We start from the raw sequence: 25,607 nt of genomic DNA on the forward strand, positions 1-25,607 counted from the left end.
TTAAGTTTGTACATATTTCAAATTTTTAAATTTTTCACCATATTGCCCCTTTAATTACTGATGCTGCGACTAGCACACAGCACCATCCTCACCCTCCAGCGTCCCCTGTAGCCCCCCTTCTGCTCAGTAGAAATCTTCGACTGTACAGAACATCGAATATGGGCGGGGAGGAAGTGGCAGTTCTTCCTCCCCCTGTCCACTCCACTCACCACTATAGTTCCCCATATTATTCTCTGAACACAGCGCGCAGGGGAGCTGCCCTGTGTGTGCGATCTTGTGGCATTTGAGGTCAGATATACTTCCGACCTCAATTAACACAAGACCGCTCCCCTGCGTGCTGTGTGTAGTGATTCATATGGGAGCTATAGCAGCGAATTTAGGGGGCGGGACTAAGAACGGGCAGAGGGGAGGAAGAGTTGCCACTTCTTCCCTGCCCATATTTGATGGCAGAATGGGGGCGCTGGAGGTGGGAGGATGGTGTTGTGTGCTAGTTGCACAACACCAGTAACAAAGCAATACTAAAAATATTGGTGCCAAAGTCGGGGGCAGGGATATTTTAAGTTGAAGAAAAAAAAAGAGACAGTTATAAAAAGGCAAGTACCGCAAGACTACCTGTAACAGTTATGGGACATCTGGGGCATGATTTACTAGTAGTTTGCCATCCTGAGGCCCAGTGATCATGTTTGCCAGGCTGGAAGGGATTGCACTGTGGAGGGCCCTGAAATCAAGGGAGTGCTATGGGGAGCACAGTAATGAAGGTAGCACTATGAGGAGCACAGTAATGAAGGGAGTACTATGGGGAGAATATTAATAAGGGGAGCACTATGGGGACTACAATAATGAAGGGAGCAGTATGGGGTGCACAGTAATGAAGGTACCACTACAGGAAACATAGTAATGAAGGGACCACTATGGGGAGAATATTAATGAGGGGGCACTATGGGGAGCACCGTAATGAAGGGAGCACGATGGGGAGCACCGTAATGAAGGCAGCACTATGGACAGCATAGTAATGTGGGGAACACTATAGGGAGCATAGTAGTGAAGTGCACACTAATAAGGGGGTAATAATGAGGCAAGCACTTATGTGGGGTGTGGAAGAGAAATAAACAGTAATCCCAAGGGGGGCTTGGGATCATTAAAGGAGGGACAATAATGAGGGGAATGCAAAGAGAAAAATGGGGAAACTTTTGAAGATGCATTGAGGAGGGGCATTGTAATTCTGGTAAAAAATGTAATGGAAGGCACTCGAAAGTGGGGAGCACTAAAAGGTGTAGCTTACTGAGGTGAGCAATGATGGAGGGAACAATAATGAAAGAAACACTCAGGAAGTGTAGTATTATGGGATCATTGGTTGACAATAAAAAGTTAGGATGGATCTGGGAAGGTGAGAGCATCAGAAAGCTGTAAAGCCAGTTGTTGCGCCTAGCCACTCCCACTTCTCGAGCTACTTAGTGCCTTGAATGTTTTAATTACACAGATAGTAAGGGTGCCATGAACTGGAAAAGTTTGATAACCACAGCTCTGTGGCATAAATACAATACTACAGCCCCTCAGCGGACTCTGAACTACCATTTTCTCAGATCAATGGTAGAAGGTCCATCTCACTAAGGGCTCAAACTCACTAGAAGCCTTTTTTACACACTAGGGATGTTGAAAAAGCTCTTGCTAATGCAATGCTATGGGGGATTTTTATAAAATCACATCGCTCAAGTGGGATCACACCCATAGCATTACATTAGCAAGAGCTTTTCAAATCACAAAGCGTTCAGAAAAGAGCTCCTAGTGGGTTCCAGGCCTAGTGTGCGGGCTATTCTACATATGGAATATGGTGCTAAGAGCATGATCTTTAAAACACTGCACTTTTCCACCCCTGAGAGAAGTAATCACTGATGTCTGAAAATGTATAATGTCAATGGGATTGATTCAATAAATCAAGGAAATAGTGCGAGCAACCTCCTGTTACTCACGCTATTAAACCAGCGACTTAATGTTAGGTCCCTGCACGCTACGTGTGCTAGTGGCAGTGTAGCGAACGTAAGTAAGTAACAGGCGCTGCTTATGATAGCCATGCAGTAGTGATGTATCCCTACCGCAATACTTCACTAGCGCGGCTGCTACTATGTTAACTAGCTTGTGCTATTTCCTTTAATGAATCAACCCCAAGGTCTAATGCTCAGGATAAAGCCTAAGTTGTCTGCCGAAGCTGTGTAATGATCTGCTCTGCTGTCTGCACAGGCAGACAGCTTTTTGACCATTTTGTAGCTCTGAGCGTTGCAGGTCCCTGGAAAGGAGACCTGTCTCCACTCTGCAAGCTGCAGAGTTGCTGTTCTGGGGAGGAATTTGCATCCACTTGTAATGCAGATTGCTTAGCTGCTTCCTCTGATGGCTTGCAGTATAAAAACCATTTCGTCCCAGAATTCCTTGCTGGTCATACTGGTTTGTTCCTGCTTACTTACCTGGAGTGTCAGTCTTCGCAAATCGTTTGCTAAGATTATCTTAGAGTAATTCCTTGGGAGTGCACTAGGCATTCCTTCTAGCGTAGTCAGGTTGTATTATCTGTATTGCCTTGTATTGTCTATCTGTTGCAGTTGTCTTGTCGCCAGCGGCGGTCGACAGGGAATCGTTCTGTCTCTTGGGATCGCATTCGCCCTGGCGGTAGTGGCGGTCGTTCCTTCTGTCTGGGAGTGTAGGCCAGAGCTGCAGTTGCTACTGGTTACTCCTTCTGTCTGTCTTGTCTGGAGCGAACGCTTGCTGTTGGCTCGGTGAGGTAACTGTTTAGCAAGCGTTTGCGTTCTCTTTTCGTTTTCGTGTTTCATTGGTTAGTTAGGGTTGGCGTGTTTTGTCTCTGTTGCGCTTTTCATGCGGAGACCGCGCCATTAGCGTGCTTTGTCGTTGTTGAGCTTTTTGCGTGGTGACCGCGCTTAGCGAGTGCGTTTGTTATTTTCCTTGGTGTTCTGATTGTTGTTATTTGCTGTGTCTTTCTTGCTACACTTGAGCTCTGTCTTACTCGGTCTTGTGTCACTATTGGCAATCGCCACTCTTGCGATTGCGTTCCCACTTGGTTTCCGCTGTTGTGTGTTCCCCGTCGCCGGGTGGCGACTAGATTGATGGACACACATACATTCTGTCTCTGTGCTCGCTTTCTCTCTACAGGTGCATAGCACCAAAGCAGGGTTCTGTCGTTTTATACGCTTGTGGTGGACTTCCACAGTGTCAGCGCACATCTTGTGCGCTGACCACGGAGATAATTCCAAAATCGTTACAAGCTGTGATGATGGGAAGCTTAGTTCCCATCACAGATAATAGATAATCCTTACATCACTAGTAAGGACTCCAGAGAAGGTGAGGCAGCTGAGCATCATTGTTGTTTAGCTAAAACATTTCCTACTGTACAAATGTTTACTAGTAACATGCTGTTTAGGCTCTTATCTTATTTATGACTTAAACACAACTGAATTAACTACCTTGTACTTAAAGAGAAACCATGACCAAGAATTGAACTTCATCCCAATCAGTAGCTGATACCCCCTTTCCCATGAGAAATGTTTTCCTTTTCTCAAACGGATAATCAGGGGGGTCTGTAAGGCTGATATTGTGGTGAATCCCCTCCCACAGTGGGATGTCAGGACTTCCTGACAGTTTCCTGTCTGTCAATCTCATTGCATTGTGGGAAATAACAGCTGTTTACAGCTGGGTCCAACTGCCAAAAACGCAAGCAGCATCTCCTTCTACTGACATCACCTACCAGCAATAAAAATGTTACCATGTGGTCAATGTCAAAATGTAAATCAGGGAGAGGAAAACACTGACTAAATTATTTAGACATAATTATTGTAAAAATGAAGTACGTTTTTTATTACATTATTTTCACTGGAGTTCCTCTTTAAAGGGACTCCGAGCAGTGCAGAAACTATGGAAAGATGCATATCATTTTAAAGCTCTCTTTCTCCTCTTTCCAATGATATATAAACCGCCACCCTACGCCTTTTAGTTTTCTCTATTTTCGCGATTGAAATTGCCGCGGCCGCGATTTCAATCGCGAAAATAGAGAAAACTAAAAGGCGTAGGGCGACGATTTAGGTGTCGCCAGAAAGAAGAGAAAGAGAGCTTTAAAATGATATCCATCTTTCCATAGTTACATTGTATTACACAGGGCGACTTTTTCTGCTGAATGGAGTTGCTGACACTGGGGAAAGTGTCGTCCTGTGTAATACAAGTAACTATGGAAAGATGGATATCATTTTAAAGCTCTCTTTCTCCTCTTTCTGGCGACACCTAAATCGTCACCCTACGCCTTTTAGTTTTCTCTATTTTCGCGATTGAAATCGCGGCCGCGGCAATTTCAATCGCGAAAATAGCGAAAACTAAAAGGCGTAGGGTGGCGGTTTATATATCATTGGAAAGAGGAGAAAGAGAGCTTTAAAATGATATCAATCTTTCCATAGTTTCTGCACTGCTCGGAGTCCCTTTAAGGTGGCCCTCCTTAGCAAGGTAAACACATTATTTCTGGATGTGATGACAATAAATAATAAGTGTGCCGTGGTGGCGACATGAGTGTGATATCTCATCACTGCATCTGCTCCATTGCTAGAACTTCCACTCCTGGCGAAATAATATCAGACGACAATTCACCAAAGTCTACACCTGACCACCCTTTGTGTTCTAAGGTCACGTAATGACCTCCAGTCCCCATATGTATAAAGCCTGGCATTTTCCCACTGAGTATTAAATCATATCTATCTGATGCAAAAAAAGTTAAAGGTGGTAAATCTTGCGACGTCTGTCAGAGTTTGCATTTGAACTCTTCTCCATCTGCTTTTGCCGATGACTAGCATAGTGCAACATTTTGCTACTCCCTCCACTGCATGAATCCTGAACGGATTAAATATGCTCCAGTGTGATGTGCAGTGAAATCTCTTCAAGCACAGTGATGAGCATTCCGCTTAGCTTGCTATGAGATACCACAGCCTTCCTTTGAGATGCCACATGTCCTATTTGTGTGCCAAGTTAATATGCACTCAAAGACTTTGAGATGAGTAAACAAGGTCATTCTGGGTTGGGCCAACTTAGATTAAGGTAAAATAATTGTCAAGCTTCACTGTCAGCAAAGACAGTTTGTTTTGGCGGAGAAAAGCTCAGACTATACACAAGACTTTTGATGCAGTGCATATGCCAGACGCCTTTTTTTGTCCTCGGGATCTTACATAAAGCGGTATCAGGATTTATTTGTTTAAGAAGACACCTCACTGTATTTTTCATGTGTAAATAATATTCTGATTTAACATTTTTTTTTTTATAATTAAAGCTCTTAGCTATCTAACTGGGTGGCAGAACTACAAACAGACCTACATCAAGCCTTGTGCAATGATATATTATTCATCAGTTATTCTATTATAAAAGCAGAGCTCACATTGCAGGTCGATCATGCAAGGTTTTTCATTGTACCTTTTTGTTTATTTTGGAGACGCCTCTCTTTAACACCCCTACGAGTAGGAAGTGAGAGTGGACTGGTAAAGGTTAATATATATAAAACTATGTACAGGGGACAATCAAAACATCGCTTCTCCAAACCCCAAAGTGCAACATACTTTTTGTCTGTGGCCTAAATCATGTAGTTTATTAGCAATTGGCAAACTGAGACCTTGAGCCATATGCAATTCACTTGTTCTCCTGAGTTTTCTCCTAGGAGATAGTTTTTCATCTTTAATTTAAAATACATTTTTCGCACTTGAATGGAAGCACTGCAATAGAAAAGGTACCAAAAGTAGGTGAAAAAGTTCTGTCAAAATTATTTTGAGTATTTGTTCACTTGCTGATGGCTTAAAGGGCACTGTATTGTGAAAATATCACCTATGAGAAAACTCAGGAGAAAAAGTGATTTGCATATGGCCCCCTGTCACTGGCGTAACAATAGGGCCTGTAGCCCCTGCTCCCGCTCTCACTTCCGGAAGTGACGTCAGACGCTAGAGCGAGGAGTATGCAGTGGAACGTACGGAAGGTATGTATCTGCCCGCCGCTGCCCGCTGCCCACACTGTAACTTAAGCTGGAGGGGAGCTCAGAGGGGAGAGCCCCTAGGTGAGGGAGAGGGGGGGAACTTCCCCTCTCCTCGCCGACTGTGGCCAAGGCTTTCCCCTCATGCTGCCACCCCTCCAGCCCCCACAAAACGGCCCCGAGCGGGCCCCAGGGAGGGGGGGGGGGCCCGCTCTGAAATTCTGCAGGGGGGCCCGGTGGGGCCTAGTTACGCCCCTGTCCCCTGTAAAAGGTTTCGTTATGTTGGGGGCTTTTCTGTAAGGGAAAATGTGATTTAATGGCTGCACAGAGGGCACTCACACACACAGGTTGGAAGTGAGTGTGTAAAGCTACATAATCATCAGAAGACGGTTCGGGGAACAATGGTGAATCAACCCGACGAACAAGCGTTCTCCGATCCATCTTCCTACCGTGAGAACGCACAATGACACACAAAAGGCGTGAATGAGAGTTCAAATGATCACTGCACTTTGCATGGGAGTTGTCGGGGATCTTAAGGATCCGATCCGCCGTGACGGTTGTAATCGCCATGCATCGCAAAACATCTCATTTAATCATGCACAAACACCCACGTCGCAAAATTGTGGAAATGATTGCTTGAAAAGACGCGCCGTGGGTACGTGGCTTTAGAGTAGCTAGAATGGGTCTACTAAAGCAAACATGAGCTCACCAAACAAACAATAAGCATGTGTAAATGCAGTGAACACAGCAAACAATGGAGCAAAGCAATTGGACAGTATCAGGCTGTATGGAGTCACCGGGGCAAAAAGGAACAGGAAACAAGACTAGGCTAGAGCTCAAATGGAACACAGGAACAATGTTTAGCTGTGGTGCTGAGGGAGTGGCTGCAATATGAAACCTCAACAACAAAACCCAGCTGCATATAGTGGGTGTGATGTCAGGGCAAGGAAATGCCCAAGAATATTGCCACCAACAGGTCAGGCAGTACACTGGAGATATAAAAAGTCAATTGTGCACAAGGGCATGCTCAGTAGCCCAACCTGGAGTGTTAGGAAGCCTTGCCCAAGGACTACTTGCCAGGATTCAAATCCAGGTCTCCTATGTCAAATGTGGTGTCTTTAACCAAAAAACTATCCAGTTGCCCCTTAAGAGAGGTTAGTGTTAAATGTTCGGTCAGAGTAAGGGTTATGCAATAAGGACTAAGAGGGGCCAAATATAATAATATCAAAAGTTAATATGAACTAAGATCACAGTAAGTCAAAGATGAATCACAGCTTAAGTAACAGGCGTTACATACTGTCTATTCCCCAAGGGGTACCTATCAAAGAGTAATTATTCTTGTTAGGTTAAAGACATAGTAATTCAATTTTACTAAAATATACATATGGAAGAATTAAAATAACTTGAATCAAATAAAAAATGCAGCCCAGAATATAACTAACTCACAGCAGAAGAAATATTTCAAGCACCACCTTTTAAAATGACATTGTTATGTAGAAGTTAAGGAATGTGTTGATGAACATAAGTCAGTTACTTTCTGATGGGTTTCTCCACATCACCCTATAAGTGGGCTGTCACAAACAGACTTTTACAGACTTCAATATTAAAGAGAGCCTGAAGTCAAATTAATTTCCTTGTATTATTGTCTACATATGTTAAGCATTAACACCATAGATGACTCGCCGCATCAGTGCAGCTGAATGAGGTTTAATCGCCCCAAAATCCACAGGGCAAAATTCTCCTCACGCTTCCTGGAGGAGGCAGAGCTTTGTGCTGTAGCTCTGCCTCCAGTCCAGTCAATATTCGCTGATTGCCGCCTCTCCCTGCACCTCTCAGTGAAAGAAGACTGAGGGGGGCGGGGGGAGAGGCAGCAATCAGCAAAGATTGACTGTACTGGAGGCAGAGCTACAGCGCAAAGCTCTGCCTCCCCCGGGCAGCAAAATCCACGACCTGGAAAGACGTGGAATTGTTGGGGGTTTTGGGGGAACAAAACCTTGTTCTGCCGCGCTGTTTCGTCGAATCAGCTATGGTGTTAATACCGTATATACTCGCAAGCAAGCCGAATTTTTGACCCCCCAAAAGTGGTCAAAAAGTTGGGGGGGTCGGCTTGCTTGCGAGTCTCGTTTTGGAAGGCTGCCTCCCCCCGCCCCGTGTCCGCCGCTGCTATTATTAGCTTACTGAGCGGCTTCCTCTATTCCCCTTTCCGTCTCCCGGCATGTAAATAGTTCACAGCAGCTCGCTCCACGGCGGCTGCTGTGTGATGACAGGAAGCTGGAGGCAGAGCGGTTTCCATAGAAACGGCGATACACATCGCCGTTACAGGAAACCGCTTTGCCTCCAGCTTCCTGTCATCACACAGCAGCCGCCGTGGAGCGAGCTGCTGTGAACTATTTACATGTCGGGAAACGGAGAGGGGAATAGAGGAAGCCGCACAGTAAGCTAATAGCAGCGGCGGCCGCACGCGGGGGGGGGGGGGGGTCGAGTTGGGTGAGGCGGGGGCACTATACTAGGGCACTAAACTAGCTATACCGAGCACTATACTAGCTATACTTGGGCACTAAACTAGCTATACCGAGCACTATACTAGCTATACTTGGGCACTAAACTAGCTATACCGAGCACTATACTACCTATGCTGAGCAATATACTAGCTATACTGAGCACTATACTAGCTATACTGGGCACTATACTAGCTATACTTGGGCACTAAACTAGCTATACCGAGCACTATACTAGCTATACTTGGGCACTAAACTAGCTATACCGAGCACTATACTAACTATGCTGAGCACTATACTAGCTATACTGAGCACTATACTAGCTATACTGGGCACTATACTAGCTATACTGGGGCACTATACTAGCTATACCGAGCACTATACTACCTATACTGTGCACTATACTAGCTATACTGGGCACTATACTAGCTATACCGGGCACTTCACTAGCTATACTGGGCACTATACTAGCTATACTGGGCACTATACTAGCTATACCGAGCACTATACTAGCTATACTGGGGCACTATACTAGCTATACCGAGCACTATACTACCTATACTGTGCACTATACTAGCTATACCGGGCACTATACTAGCTATACCGGGCACTTCACTAGCTATACTGGGCACTTCACTAGCTATACTGGGCACTACCTACCCATACTGGCCACTATACTAACTATACTGGAACACACTGGGGGGGGACCACACGGCCAGCATTTCCTACCCCCGGCTTATATGAGGGTCAATCATTTTTTTCTGGTTTTTCAGGAAAAAGTTGGGGGTCGGCTTATATGCGGGTCGGCTTGCTTGCGAGTATATACGGTACTTAACATATGTGAACAATAAAAAAAGGAAATTAATTTGGCTTCAGACTCTCTTTAATATTCAAGTCTCCATAGGTGCCTGTTTTCAAAGGTCTGGACTTCTGTGGTAATGGGTTGTGTGACCTTTCATGTTTCACTTGCATATAAAAGGACTGAATTCACATTAGTATTAAAACTTTTGTTCTTTTTTAAATGTTTTTATTTCTACATACAGGGTGCTTCTAGATACATGCTTTGTTAGCCTTCTTTATTAGATTTTTACATCATCCTCTGTGTGTATATATATGATGCCTGGGAATTAGAATGACAGCCAACCCCGACCCTCCTCTTATTTCTTCTCATGCCTCTTGTTCCTCAGCAAAGTCATGAAGTCTATCATATGTGTCACCCTCTAGTACTGTCCACTTTTCCTAAGGCGTCTCATAAGCAGTGATAAGTGGAGGTGTGTTGTGGGGGGGGGGGGGGGGGGGAGCTCAGTCAGTCACAGCTCTCCTTGTACCATAAAATAGCGTTCAGTACTTGAAAGAGGTGGGACTGGGTGACTTTATTGGAAGATGGGACTGCATTGTGTTCCTCAGCATTCTAACAGTGGTGCCGATGGAGAATGGACCTGCCAAAGTAAAGAAGAGACTCCCGAAGACGGGATGGTATATTCCTGGTTCAGTCAGTATCAGCTCATTTTCCTCACGTGGACTATTGTAGGTAACGTCAGGAGTTCAACGTTAAGATACGGTGATAAAAATTATATGCCATGTGTTAAACATAAGCTTTTCTAAGGGGATTTAGGTTTTATTAAAATTGATTAACATTGTGACACAGCACATAAGTGTTTGTTTCTTTTTTTTTTCTTGGAAATTTCATATTGCTGCACTCCACGTGCTTTGGAACTACCCACATGCTTTTCCTAAGTGTTCTGGGAACACGTGAAGATTAAGAAGAACACAGACATGATACATATCTTAAATATCAAATAATCAAGGACAGCTACTAGAATAAATGAAGAAGCACATCACATTCACATTTCATTTCTGAGTATACTCAAACAATTTCTTGTTGATTCTCACAACTGTTCATGATGTTCTTCTCTTGCTGTTCCATCAAAGTACGTTACAGTGATATTTAACTAAGTTAGATGTAAATAAGCGATATCACACTGTCCTATTTACAGGGCTTTTAATTAGGTAAACATCTGACTTATGAAATACTAAATATCTTTTTGTGTCTACCTGTCATTGGATCATGACCAAAAGAATGCTGGCATCTACAAAACCCTGTAACTCACAAACAATAGCTTAGCGTGACCGTATCACGGCGTCTGGGATGAACTACAGCTAAGTAGGCCTACAGACGTAAGACGACTGTCACGTGATCAACCCAGTTACGGTTGGATTTAGAATGAACCGAATGTCTATGTGCACTCCCAAATTCCTCTGGTTGAACTATCATGGCAGAAGAGTTATTCAGTCCGGCTGTTTTTTAGTCTGTTGAGTGCAACAAAATAAAAATAAAAAACTTCGCCATAAGAGACTCCAGTTGTTACAGAGAAAAGTGAAAAACCTTGAAACGTTGTGGACTTATTTGTTTAAAGGAGAAAAAAAAAACGTCCTTAGTGATTCCATGTCAAACTAACAAAATCCCTAAATCAATATTCTGCAATTTTTTATTGGGAATGTAGACAGCCCTCTATATTTAGTTCCATTTGTGAAACTATCTACTGTAAAAAAGTAATCAGTCTTGCAAAATTGGAAGCTTAAATTGGCCGAAAGCCTTGTAAAGGTTTTTTTATTTGCCTTCCCCTGGATCAACTGGGATATTATTATTATTTAATATTCATATACATCTTCCGCTGTACAGAGTATATTTTGTCTTTTTACTTAACTATCCCTCAGAGGGGCTCACAATCTAATCCCTACCATATTCATATATCGTGTAGCTTATGTATTGTAGTATAGGGTCAATTTTAGGGTGAAGCCAATAAACTTATCTGTATATTTATGGGCTCTGGGAAGAAACCGTGCCCGGAGGAAACCCACGCAGATACAGAGGTAACAAGCAAATTCTGTGCAAATACACCACTACACCACCATGCTGCCCACGTTAGGGATATGTGAGGGTGCAGGAGAGAAAGGTACCTAATGCTTACCTATTTATTCATTTATTTTCTGGTTGGACTTGATGGACGAATGTCTTTTTTACAAACTTTGTAACTATGCCACACTTTTCCAAATGTCACAATAAAGAACACCTTCCACAGATTAAATATATTTTCTTATAACCTCAAGTCATGCCCTCAAGTCAAAATGACCATAAGGCTTTTCTAAGAACGTGTGATCTGAAAAGCTCTTGCTAATGTAATGCTATGGGTGAATGTTATTACAGCTATATCGGTAGAACGGTATTTTCATAGTCATTTGGGTGTGGGCAATATGTGTTCCTCCAAGTTGCTACGACTTGGAAAGTCAGCGGCAGCAGGGTGAGCCGTCATTTAGCTCACACTGCGCCTAACTGACCAGGCAACTGATAATATGTATGCGGAAGGTAAAGTGTTATTAACCAGAACACCCCCCGCATCAAAAAGCAAGAACAGAATGGCTGATCACTCAAATATACTTCTTAAAGGGATACTGAGCAGGGTTTAAAAACCCAATCTGAACTTACCTCGGGCTTCCTCTAGCCCACCGTAGCCCGCAAGGTCCTCCGGTGTCCTCCTGGCTCCTCTCTCGGTCCAAAGACTGAGGGAAGTCCAAATTGTGTTTTTAAACCCTGCTCAGTTTCCCTTTAACAAAAGTGCATTGTAAGAAAATTATAAAGTATCGAATGAAAACAAGGGTAACACCTAAACACTCCTTCAGTGTCCCAGTCCAGCAAATTTTAATAACTGTCCATTTTTTAAAATTGTACCTGGAAACATAAGCAAGAATCAAGGTGGGAGCAGGGGTTAATTAAGCTGTATATGTTGAACATCTCACTTTTAAACAATAAGAGAATAAGTACTATCGAAATAAGTTCAGTAAAAACATGCTTGGACTGACACGCTGGTGCGATCCCATAGCCCTCAGAATGCTGCAGCTGCTGATTTGTGCAGTTGCAACTATGAATATGCTGCTCACTACAGCTGAGCTCGTATGCCCATTATTAGAGAGAAAAGCATGTGAAAGAGTGAGGAGAGATTTCCAGTGCAAGGGAATGCAGGAGCATCATGGACAATACTAATGACTTGACAAGGAAGTCCAACGTGCCTACTTCTTTCTCCATCACGAATGTGTGAACAGACATTAGATAGTTGCCCATTTAATTTTTAAATCTTATATTCCAGGGATTCGAGGATTCAACTTCCAATCTCTTGTTCATACCACACTTCTAGAGTTAACACAATACCAGTAGTCAGTTTCCCTCTTCTGCTTCTTTAAAAAAATAATAATGAAGATCTAAATTTGTGAATTAACGGACTCACAGCACAGAGCTCGTTTGATTACAGAAGGAAAGACCTTAATGATGATGTCATCTTCACAGTCCTGCCCTGACCTGTCTATATGTGATTATGCATTATGTCATATGCATATGGTGGACACAAGCAAGGACAGCTGGCTGTGATGTCTAGTTTTACTGCCCAGAACCATCTGGATCATAGGACTGGCAGAATTAACAACTTAAGTCATTTCAAAGATATCGTAGAAATGAACAGTTAATGAAGATGTTTTCCTGTGAGTTCACGTTTTACCTGTTGCCTGAGTTTCTCTGTGTAGAATTTGCTATGTCGTCTCGCTCCCCTCCTTGTGGAATCAAAGAAAGGTCAACAAATGCTTCATTTAAATCCTCCATTCTGTCCATCGGTAGCAACGATTCTGCACACAGATATAAAGATAACAGTCAGTGATGGGGGAAAAATTCAGTCAGTATATCAGAAAATATTCCTACGGATTATGCTGAAAAGACTATTTAGAAAAAAAGTCTCACAACAGAGCGAATCTGGAAAAGTCACTGTAACCCATAATTTCAGGTTTTTATTTTTTTGGTAAATTCTTATTTCCAATTATCATTAATAAGACTAATTATAACGCCCGCCATTGTTCTATTCCAGGGGTTTGGTGAGCCAACACAGATGTAAATTATTCTCAGGGCGGTGCACTTAGTCTCTTGCTTTGAGAGTTAAATGGCTAATCAAATATGAGACCTACTACATTTCTATGACATGATGTCATCTACGGCAACAAGAAACTTCTGGTGGACATGAAACGCACATAGGTAAGTGCGCTTGGGCAGCAAACACATTACTCAAACGATGTGCTCACCAAGTGTTGTACCTTTGATGTGACACTGATGCTCCATATGACATTTGTGAAACGTTCTTCCTAGCATCAAAGTGGATCAGTTTCAATGACAAGTCTAAAATGCTAAATCTTAGTAATTGGCACCGATTAATCTGACAACTTCAACCGCTTTTATGACTCATTGTTCAGCATTCATTAATAACACCAAAATCTGAAGCTTCTGAAGGACTCTTAAATTGTATTGATTTAATTATTTCTTCAAACTGAATTAAATCTATCAAAATGTGTTTCAAGAGAAAAAAAAACTTCCCAGTAAAAAAAAATGCTCTGATTATAGAAAAACATGCATGTAACGACCTTGGCAGTAACAAACCTGTCATCAGGAAACTTAAATGAATTAAAAGCAGGTACCATAAAGGGCGCAGGCATTCCCCCTTTTGCCGACCCAGCTCCGAGCCCAGCCAGAAATAAGGCTTTATTCATTGTGCCAATACGGACTTTCCTGCAAGTCGGAGTTTATCCCACAGTGTAATGCAGGCATCTTTTAATAAGCGTTGTGGTATAGGAAAGACATTTTCAAGGGGACCTGGACATAGTATATTAAAGTAAACCTGTCAATTTAGGAGACAGAAAAGTCAAATACGTACCTCGTTAAATAATTACCACCTCCTCCTCCAAATTACCACCACGCACCCATATGTGAACAAGCATGGCCACACTGCGCAGGTGCATGGCGGCTTGGGCCTGCACAGTAGGCCGTCCACAAGCCCTTGTCTTGTCAAGCGCAGCACTGGAATGGTGAGGTGGATGGATTATCCAGAGGTTTCCCTCTAATAGGTAAGTATGTACTCAGGGCACTTTCCCCCCCCTAAAGGTATACTTTTATTTGGCAAACAACCCAGACACTAACTATATTTTCAAGTTTTTTTTCTGTGCTCCAAATACATACAGAATTGGGCCGATCCAATTCGCTTTTTCTACAAGTTTTCTCCTAGGTGATATTTTCATATCTTATAAATAAAATGCCCTTAAAGCCACCAGCAATCAAGAATGTAGTCATTTTGGCAAAACTTTTTGACCTACTTTTCTGGTGCTTTTTTAATTGCACTGTGCTAAAAAAGTTATTTAACTACTTGAAGACCGCTCCACGCCGATTGGGGTGGATGTGGCCGCAGCCCCAGGACCGTCTAACGTTGATCGGCGTGCAGTCCTGAGGACGGAGTTTGCAGGGGATCGCGCGCACCGATGCCATCAGCCTCCCAGCGGCGATCACCACTAAGAGACTGTTAGACAGCAAAACCGCCATCTTTTAACAGGGTACAGCGCTGCGATCTATGGCAGTGTTCCCCCTGTGGGAGACAAAGTGATCGGCTGTATTAGGCACAAGTAATATTGTCCATTTACAAATTACAAGTTCCCAAAGTACAGTTTAACTGCTCTCGAATCTGCCATTGCATTTTATTCAAGCTGCTAAACATTATATATTAAAATCTTCTAGTGAGCTCGTCTGAACTGTGTGCTTGCTAGAAGCATGGAGAGCTTAGTTGCAGCTCAGCTAAGAATGCAACAACTGTGGAATGTAAACAAAATATATTGTTATCTCCTTTTCGGCTGCGGATCATAAGCTAAAGGAGCTTTCCAGTGCACAGCAAAGTGCTGTGTTTAACTGTTTGAATGCTGTTCTGCTACAAATTTGTTTTCTGGTAGTAGGTTTAAAGCTGTAAGTAATCTTTAAGAGCAAAGAAGAAATGCTGAGTTTCAGACCACTTTAACAATTCACACAATGGCCTTTATGTGATTATCTTTTCTCCTGAATTTTCTCCCAGGAGATACATTTTCACTGACTCTAAAAATACCTTTTCAACAGTTGAAAAAGTACTTAAAGAGACACTGAAGAGAAAAAAATTATAATATCACGAATTGGTTGTGTAGTAGGGGTAATTACTAGAACATTGGTAGCAAAAAAAAATATTCCCATATTTTTATTTTCAGTTATACCGCTTTTTTTTTTTTTTTTTTTTTTTTTTAAATAACATTGCATCATTCTCTAATACTTGTAGTTTAAAGCATAAAGCAGAGGGACACCAAGAGCCCCAATAGTGTAATTCGTCTTGGGGACAACAAAATAAATGAGAAGTTAAAATTATACTTACAAACCAGGGTTACCAATAGGCAACCACTGTATTGGCAGGTGGGGTGAACAATCCTGACCCCACTCAGGAATAAAAAGTCGCTCTCTGTAGACAGGAAAATAGGGTAACAACCCTCCACCCAGGGTGGACTCAATGCAGTGTACAAGATACAGAGGCGCCAAAAGAATAAAAGGTAATTAAATGAACTTAAAAAACCAACTGGTTAAACAGAGGAGGCAGCGGTGGTCTTACCCCCTCCAAACAGACACAGGCAAGGACAGTCAACAATTTATTCGGAACTCCAAAAAACAATGCAACGCGTTTCACGGGCCATACATCCCGCTTCCTCAGTAGTAGGAGTCACAGTAGTAGGCTTCCACAGTAGTAGAAGTCACAGCATCTGTATTATATCAGCGAGCTCGGCGCCTCTGCGCCTCTGTAGTTTACACATTAACCAGCATTCTAAAAGTTTTTGCAGAACAGGCAGTGAACTTTTGAACTGTCCTGAACTGTTTTCTGCAACAGAAAAACACAAAACACAATACATCTGAGATAACCTAATCAGAAGTCAGAGCTTTCCACGACTTTCAAAGTCACAGAGCTCAATGGCTATTTACATAGATAACAACTGGAGTTTCTTAACTCTTCCTGTACTGGAAACATATATTAGACGTATGTCTCTGCTCCTAATGCTTAATTTCTTAGCTGTACTACACAACCAATTCATTATATCATAATTTTTTTTTTCGCTTCAGTGTCTCTTTAAAAGTGGCTACAGAAGTAATATCAAAGTTATTTTGAGTATTTTTCTGCTTTCTGAGGGCTTTAAAGGTATCTTATTGACAAGATGTGAAAATATCTCCTGGGAGACAACTTAAGAGAAAAGCACCGTATTTTTTGGACCATAAGTCTAGAGGACAAAACCAGGCAAAAAAAAATAATACTAAACCTGGTGGGTTTATGGTGCAGGGCCATCTTGTGGACCATCTCCTCCCAATTATTATTAGGAAAGGAGAAATTTGGGCAGAGGTTGGGGGCATGGCAGGAGTAATCTACTGCTACAAAGATACAAAAATAAACTATAGCAGCTCATCCTTCCCCCCTCCCCCTTCCATGGAACAGAACACAAAGCCTGGAAGATATCCAAGTCTGAAGAGAAACTGATCCTAAACGGTCACTTAAAACAATCACTACCGATTCCTTTGGTGACAGCAACTGCTGCTTATGCTCCTGAAGTCAGACAGGTAACTGATTTTCCTTTGCATGTGGTTATGGTAAGTTTTCTAGACTGCACAGTGTCAGTCTGATCTACAAACATGGTTTTATGAATAACTGAACACATTTAGAAGAATGCTGTAATCTGTGATTAATGACAATGACATAACTTCTAAGGAGTCTTACAAACACTTCCTTACATCCATTTTTCTCTGAATTAGATAATTACAAGAGGAATGCACAAAAAAAAGTATGTAATCAAAATGAAACGGGAATGTGAAAGACAATTAAAACAGGCAATGTGAGTGGGATGCGCGCTATACACAAAGGATGCAAATCTAACTCAAGCAGGCTATGGAAATAATCAATGCATCTCCTAATGTAATGATTTTGATAATTGCATAATGTAACACATGAACAAGTCTGAATGCATTTGGTAAAAAAGATAAAGAAATAATTATTACTAGGTCTACTGCCCATTTACATGATTTTAATCTTATTCATTTATTTAAAAAAAAACTTGGGAGTTTGTGTTTTGCAAAGCGGTGAATCAAAGCGCATCGTTCTTTTCTTTGGAAAATCTGGATAAACTGAGCAAGAGAGGAAAACACAGAAACCCCGCCGCAACTAGAAGACGTAATCCAAAGCATTCACATATGAAAATCACTTTAATTGAAAAGTGTCAAAGCAGGCAGAATCTGCAGAGAATACATTTACAAACTGTGATTTATTTACAATTTTTTTTTTCTTGTGGTCTAACTATAACGCCTGAGTAAAAGTCAGTGTGAAAGGGAATTCGGTTATAAATGGGGTGAAAGAAGATGCCAGGTAAACAAGAGATAACAAGCCGTACCTAACAACTCATGGCCGAACATAAAACAAATAATTAGGCTACCCAATATAACAAAATCCTTGTCCTACGTTCTCCTGTGTCCATGCATCTGTTTTGCCTGGCGCGCTTCGGACAGCGGTCGGGATGGGTGTGGGGTGTGCGCCAATGGGTGGCACGCAGCTGTGAGTGGCACACGCCAGCCAGTTATTAAACAGGCTTTGTGTCTAGTTTATAAATAATAAATGTATATATTTATCATTCTTGATTTCAGCATCAGAAATGCTTCTTATAACTATATATTGATATTGGTATGTAGCTCCGCCCTCCCAGTGAGGTTTAGCCTAGGCACTCTGGGAGTTCTGCTAATCAGGAAGTAGTAAGAGTAAACGTCTGGAGACAGAACATTCCAGTGGCAGTGATTTTCGCATGGAGCCTGGAAGGCAAGTCTACTACACTGCCCCGCTGCCATGCATTGCTGCAATGGAGGGGGGGCACACAGGGGGGGCCCGAGGTGAGGGATGGAGGAGTTAAGCCCCCCTCAGTGTGCCACTGCACCCCAATCCAGCACGGGGGGGGGGGAGTCGAGGGCAAACCACAGTCCTGGAACCCACACAGGAACTATATTCCTGGGACTGCCAGTGCTGCACCTCGCTCAGGTCACCTCCCTGAGCAACAAACATGCACAGAGTGAAGAGGTGGCACACAACTGGGTTTGCTAATTAAAGCATGTATATAGGGGCAGCTACAGTGGTTTGCAATAGTATTCAGCCCCCTTGAAGTTTTGTCACATTACTGCCACAAACATGAATCAATTTTATTGGAATTCCACATGAAAGACCAATACAAAGTGGTGTACATGTGAGAAGTGGAATGAAAATCATACATGATTCTAAACATTTTTTACAAATAAATAACTGCAAAGTGGGGTGTGCGTAATTATTCAGCCCGCTGAGTCAATACTTTGTAGAACCACCTTTTGCTGCAATTACAGCTGCCAGTCTTTTAGGGTATGTCTTTACCAGCTTTGCCCATCTAGAGACTGAAATCCTTGCCTATTCTTCTTTGCAAAACAGCTCCAGCTCAGTCAGATTAGATGGACAGCGTTTGTGAACAGAAGTTTTCAGATCTTGCCACAGATTCTCGTTTTAAACCATTCCATTGTTGCCCTGGCTTTGTCTTTAGGGTCGTTGTCCTGCTGGAAGGTGAACCTTCGCCCCAGTCTCAAGTCTTTTGCAGACTCCAAGAGGTTTTCTTCCAAGATTGCCCTGTATTTGGATCCATACATCTTCCCATCAACTCTGACCAGTTTCCTTGTCCATGCTGAAGAGAAGCACCCCCAGAGCATGATGCTGTCAGCACCATATTTGACAGTGGGGATGGTGTGTTCAGAGTGATGTGCAGTGTTAGTTTTCCACCACACATAGCGTTTTGCATTTTGGCCAAAAAGTTCCATTTTGGTCTCATCTGACCAGAGCACCTTCTTCCACATGTTTGCTGTGTCCCCCACATGGCTTGTGGCAAACTGCAAACAGGACTTCTTATGCTTTTCTGTTAACTGGCGTTCTTCTTGCCACTCTCCCATAAAGGTCAACTTTGTGCAGTGCACGACTAATATCTGTCCTATGTACTGACATTAGATTACACACAGGTGCACTCTATTTAGTCATTAGCACTCATCAGGCAATGTCTATGGGCAACTGACTGCACTCAGACTAAAGGGGGCTGAATAATTACGCACACCCCACTTTGCAGTTATTTATTTGTAAAAATGTTTGGAATCATGTATGATTTTCGTTCCACTTCTCACGTGTACACCACTTTGTGTTGGTCTTTCAAGTGGAATTCCAATAAAATTGATATATGTTTGTGGCAGTAATATGACAAGATGTGGAAAAGTTCAATACTTTGAATACTTTTGCAGAGCACTGTATACCTGGCAAACCTATACAGAGGGAACCTATATCTGGCTAACATATACAGAGAGAATCTATATCTGGCTAACTTATACTGGGGCAACCCTACCTGGATAACCTATACCAGGGCACCTATACCTAGCTAACCTATACTGGGGACACCTATGCCTGTCTACCTATACTGGGGGCTAAATATCACATTGCAAATAACATTCTTGAGCCCACGGGGGGCGCAATTTTACACTCTCGCCATGGGAGCAATTTAGCCTAGAAACTCCCCTGTATGTATCTGTACTTGTGTCATTGGTTGTCCTGATTGTACTGTATGCTGAACTGCTCATGCATCTATGCTTCTCAATATATGTTTTGCACGTTGTACAGCGCTAAGGAATATGTTGGTGATCTGTAAATAAAAATAATAACAAAAATAAAAACATTTTTTGCATAAATATTATCCTCCACTAAACAATTTGCCCATTCTTGGCCCATTATTTGCATTAATCTTGGCTGTCGAATAGAATGACATTTATGGGAAAAATCTAAGAGCCTAAACACTTATGCAGGGTACTATTATGATGAAATAGCTCAGGGCTGGAACATCAGAACCATAGACTAATACACCCATCACCGATTACCCAGAATACACTTAACTGATAGTCAGGGAGCAGACAACACTGATTATTTCTTGAAGAATTTTAATTTCTAGATGCATATTAATACTTAATGCTAAAATTTACATAAATAGCAAGTGTATGAAAAGCACAAGTACATCGTGTTTAAAATTAATTACAAGCTAAAGTCAAAATGTTCCTGAGCTTAATCCACAATTTCACCCCAACTGCTTGTCATCGCCATGTCTATTAAACTAATGTATTTGCTGCAGGTGTAGACACAGGACTGCAAGTGCGCAACTGCTAATTCACACACCACTCAGGAGCTTTCACTATGAGCAGAAATGGCAAAGATGTAAACCCTCAACTCCTAATGGCAGTCAATTCTGCTTTCTAATATTGTTTTTATTACAGAGCAAGCCAGGCATTTCCTAAGCTACAGGGCTGCAATTTCCAAATCTTTGACTTGGTAACTACGTTGCAGCACCAATCGCCATCCTGGATGCAATTGTGTTTGGCTCACTAGCCACTAGTGACGCAGCCGTGGTGTGCAGAAACTGTGGACTCTCACTGCTTTTACACATCAAGAGCAATGGCAAGCTTCACTGTGAGCATACTACCCTATTCATCACTGGGCATTGTACTCTTCGTGAAATAAAGATGAGGCGGCTCTGTAGTGTGATGCCTGCTATCTTTTATCAAGCAATGTACATGCATGCATTAACATAAAAATATATTTTTATGCGGTGTGGAGTGCATGCATGGACTGACGGGAAGTCAGTGACGTACGTACTGTACTGTGGTGCAGGGTTATATTACGGCTGATTCCTGTGGTGCAGCACCACAAATGTTTGTGCCACTGGCCTGATGGATAAAAAATTCTTAGTTACAATTTAAGAAAATCCTAAAAAAAAAGTTTTACTTGATTTCACTTTTGCAGAAGACATTGAAAAGATTAAGGGGTTGATTTACTGAAGTTAGCGCTGCATAACAGCGAGAGTTATCAGCTGTTATGCGCGCTATAAAAATTAAGTGCCTTAATTAGTGTCCTTGCACGCTACGCCCACTATCGGCAGCGTAATATGCTTAATCTGGGAGCAGGCACTCTGCGAACGCTAATAAGTAACATGGCTCCACTCCTCCCGCCCTCATCACCAGCGGGTCCAGTCACATTAAAGGACCTGATCCCTGCACTCTGATTGGCCCAATAGGCTGTCTGTCACTTGATAAGCATTGGATTGTACTAGAGCTGGTTGTTATCTAGGGTATGTGAAGTCTTTACTTTTTATTTAACCAAGGAGATGCTATAAATTGTATTAGGTGTTGCAACCCTTTGTTGAAATACTTTTGGCATTGCTTATGATGACTGACATTCCTTCTGTATTAATTTAATGAAATAACAATATAACTGAAGGCTATTGTTCTTAAAGCTGTATGACCCCTCAAGGGTATTTATAAGTGGTCTTAATAACATTTAATACATTTTATTTTGTGCGGTTTCTGCACCGGATCCCCGCTACGGAATTACCACTGTTAATAACATTCATACCTTATTGGTTATGTTTAGTGCTATCATTCTCCACCAAGTTTTTTTTTTTTGTTCACTATGACAGCCTTCCTCCACCTTATTTAGCATGTACCTCTATATAACTTATGTTGTTTAGCAAGCACCCCGTTATTTGAATGTTATACTGGTTGACATTTGTCCTGTATTTAATGAACTAATAACACAACTAAAGGCTATTGTTGTTCTTAGAGTAAACCTGAGATAAATCAAACACAAGGATTTATACTTGCCTAGGGTTTCCTCCAGCCTTTTGTAGTCTGTGGCCTCCCTCGGGGTGCATCTGCTGCCGTCTGTTCTCCCGCAGTCTGCCCTGGTAGTCAGGGATTACTGCACATGCGCGGCCCTGGCCATGCGCAAGGATGACTGCGCTCCTGTAGCCGGAAGTGCTCTGCACCTGCGCAGTTAGTTAAGGCTTGTAGCTGCACTAGCGCAGAACATTCCCAACCACAGGAGTGCAACCAAGAGCCGTGCATGTGCAGTAGCCCCCAACTAGCTTAGACTGCAGAAGAATAGACGGGACCGAGTCCCGAGGGAGGCCATGGACTACGGGGCACTGGAAGGCAAGTATAAATCCTTGGGCCTTATGCAATTCACTTTTTCTCCTAAGTTTTTTCCTAAGAGATAATGTTCCATTTTGTGTCTAAAATAACTCTTGAAAAAGTACCAAACAGTAGGAGACAATGTACTGTTAAAATGATTCTTGCTTGGGACAAGGACAGCTCTCATTGTCCCACCTGGTTGCTGGATAGGTACACCCCTCCCTGAGACATACACACGGGGAGGTGGGGGGATCAGCATGGACCCCAGGACACCGGTGTCGTTCACACTAGTACCTCCCACATAACCCCGTTGGGGACATTTTTATTTTAATATTGATACATTGCCTGTTGCTACTTGAGCAAAACATTTCTATCTCTGTACTGCACAGGGCTGTCCTTAGGACACTATAGGTCTTTCCTCTCAGTACAATATTCGGAAGTTGTTTGTTACTCTGCTTACTACGCTATCATATGCAAAGTGTATTTACAGGGTGGGCCATTTATATAGATACACCTTAATAAAATGAGAAAGGTTGGTGATATTAACTTCCTGTTTGTGGCACATTAGTATATGTGAGGGGTAAAACTTTTCAAGATGGGTGGGGACCATGGCGGCCATTTTGAAGTCAACCATTTTGAATCCAACTTTTGTTTTTTTAATAGGAAGAGGGTCATGTGACACTTCAAACTTATTGGGAATTTTACAAGAAAAACAATGGTGTGCTTGATTTTAACGTAACTTTATTCTTTCATGAGTTATTTCCAACTTTCTGACCACTTATAAAATGTGTTCAATGTGCTGCCCATTGTGTTGGATTGTCAATGCAACCCTCTTCTCCCACTCTTCACACACTGATAGCAACACTGCAGGAGAAATGTTAGCACAGGCTTCCAGTATCAGTAGTTTCAGGGGCTGCACATATCATATCTTCACAACATAGGCAGTTGCCTTCAGATGATCCCAAAGATAAAAGTCTAAGGGGGTCAGATCTGGAGACCTTGGGGGCCATTCAACTGGCCCATGACGACACATCCACTTTCCAGGAAACTGTTCATCTAGGAATGCTCTGGGAACGTGCCAGCTTCAGTGCAAAAAGAGGGAAACACATCATCATGTAGCAATTTCACATACCCAGTGGCCTTGAGGTTTACATTGATGAAGAATGGCCCAACTATCTTTGTACCCCATATACCACACCATACCATCAATTTTTTTGTTCCAACAGTCTTGGAGGGATCTATCCAATGTGGGTTAGTGTCAGACCAATAGTGGTGGTTTTGTTTGTTAACTTCACCATTCACATAAAGGTTTGCCTCATCACTGAGCAAAATCTTCTGCGTAAACTGAGGGTCCTGGTCCAATTTTTGTTTTGCCCATTCTGCATTGTTGAGATGCTGCAGTAGCTGGAGTTTGTAAGGGTGCCATTTGTGAGTAACTAATATCCGCGAAGGGATGTTCGACTAATGCCACTCTCCAGTGACATGCGGCAAATGCTACGCTGTGGGCTCTTGCTGAATGAAGACAGCCACTGAAGTTTCTTCATTAGTAACAGATTTCATGCGTCCACATTTTGGCAAATACAACACTGAACCAGTTTCACGAAACTTAGCAAGCAGTTTGATAACTGTAGCATGGGAGATGAGTGGTCTGGTAGGGTGTCTTGCATTGAAATCTGCTGCAACGACCCAGTTACTGCGTTCACCAGACATCAACACAATTTCTATCCACTCAGATGTTAATCTCGGCGACATGTCAATGGCTGTAAACAAAGAGAAACTTGTAAATAACTCATGAAAGAATAAAGTTATGTTAAAACCAAGCACACGATTGTTTTTCTTGTGAAATTCCCAATAAGTTTGATGTGTCAAATGACCATCTTCCTGTTGAAAAAAACAAAAGTTGGATTCAAAATGGCCGACTTCAAAATGGCCACCATGGTCACCACCCATCTTGAAAAGTTTTCCCCCTCACATATACTAATGTGCCACAAACAGGAAGTTAATATCACCAACCATTCCCATTTTATTAAGGTGTATCCATATAAATAGCCCACCCTGTAGATCTGCGCCTCTAGTTGGGTTTATGTAATATTTAAAATGCTCAATGTGTTTCACAAGTACAGTCTGCAATTCCTGATCTGAATGATTTTAGAATCACTAACACTGGTGCACGTGACAGAAGGGGGGGGGGGGGGGGGCCTGGGCTCTGCCACCACCCAGGACCCCCAAACCCACATGCAACACCAAGAGGGGGAGTACAGGTGAGCCTCGGTGCTCCCACCACCAGGGGATTCACCCACACTGCCTCTAAACGCTGAATGCAACACACAAGCAAATGCTCACTCCCTGCCAATTTATATTGGTCTGTAGACAGCCCATCAGCCAATCAAGTGCAACTCTATAACCCGTGTCTGCAGTACCAAATCTAGCAGGAGCTGTGAAGGTTCAGTAGAAAACAGGCGATAGAGTTTGGTCGCACATAATCTTAGACTATGTGACCAGCAGTGGGCACCACATGCAGTTCTCTCTCTCACACCCCCCTCCCTACACTAACCTGAATCTGCATCCTAGAAGCTGCAAAATGGAAAGTTAAAAACACAAACACTGAATGATTTTAGGCTAAAGACGAGGCACCGGAAACTAAACTTGTTTGTATTTGTTCTCTAGAAGTAAAAGTTTTAGAAATGCATAACTCATCAGAACATCTCCAAATGCCACATCGTCCCATCTCTCTGGTGACACAGCGTTCGCTGCTCGCCTCCACCTGTTACACCCAGGATCTGCTATCCACAAGTCATATCATTTCTGACCACTTCTTCCGGCATCACTGCCCTCCAGAGGGACATGGCTCCCGGGCACCACGGGGCATCTGGAAGGTGAATATTGTTTGTGACAGAAAAACAGCAGCTCAGAAATTGCCGGTGTTTCAGACTGTCAATGTATTCTAAATCCAGCCAACTTAGAACTAAACCTCTGACTACAAAATGAACTCAAGCAACTCTGACGGCTGACACCTGACATGTCTGGTCAGCAGCTTCGCCTCATCTGACCTGAAATAACCAGCTTCACAATCAGGTAACAGGGTACTGATATTATGGATATCCATAAAGCAGCATACATACATTTCTGTTTAATGAACTCCTACTAAAACATCTTCCAGAAAAGACACATTATTTAACAGTAAAAGAGAAATGATAAAATAAAA

General features: G+C 42.5%; 1 protein-coding gene across 6 annotated transcripts in view; it reads right to left on the reverse strand.

The window, feature by feature from the left end:
• WDPCP (WD repeat containing planar cell polarity effector) overlaps positions 1–25,607 on the reverse strand; it is a 541,772-nt gene that overhangs the window by 148,276 nt on the left and 367,889 nt on the right. For all 6 annotated transcript variants that reach the window (XM_068232353.1, XM_068232349.1, XM_068232350.1 and 3 more), the window contains one exon: positions 13,044–13,167. In XM_068232353.1, coding sequence (XP_068088454.1) covers positions 13,044–13,167 — 124 coding nt within the window. The remainder of the gene's footprint in view (positions 1–13,043; positions 13,168–25,607) is intronic.

The sequence above is a fragment of the Hyperolius riggenbachi genome, chromosome 4 (genome assembly GCF_040937935.1).
Source record: "Hyperolius riggenbachi isolate aHypRig1 chromosome 4, aHypRig1.pri, whole genome shotgun sequence".
In the NCBI taxonomy this organism is placed as follows: Eukaryota; Metazoa; Chordata; class Amphibia; order Anura; family Hyperoliidae; genus Hyperolius; species Hyperolius riggenbachi.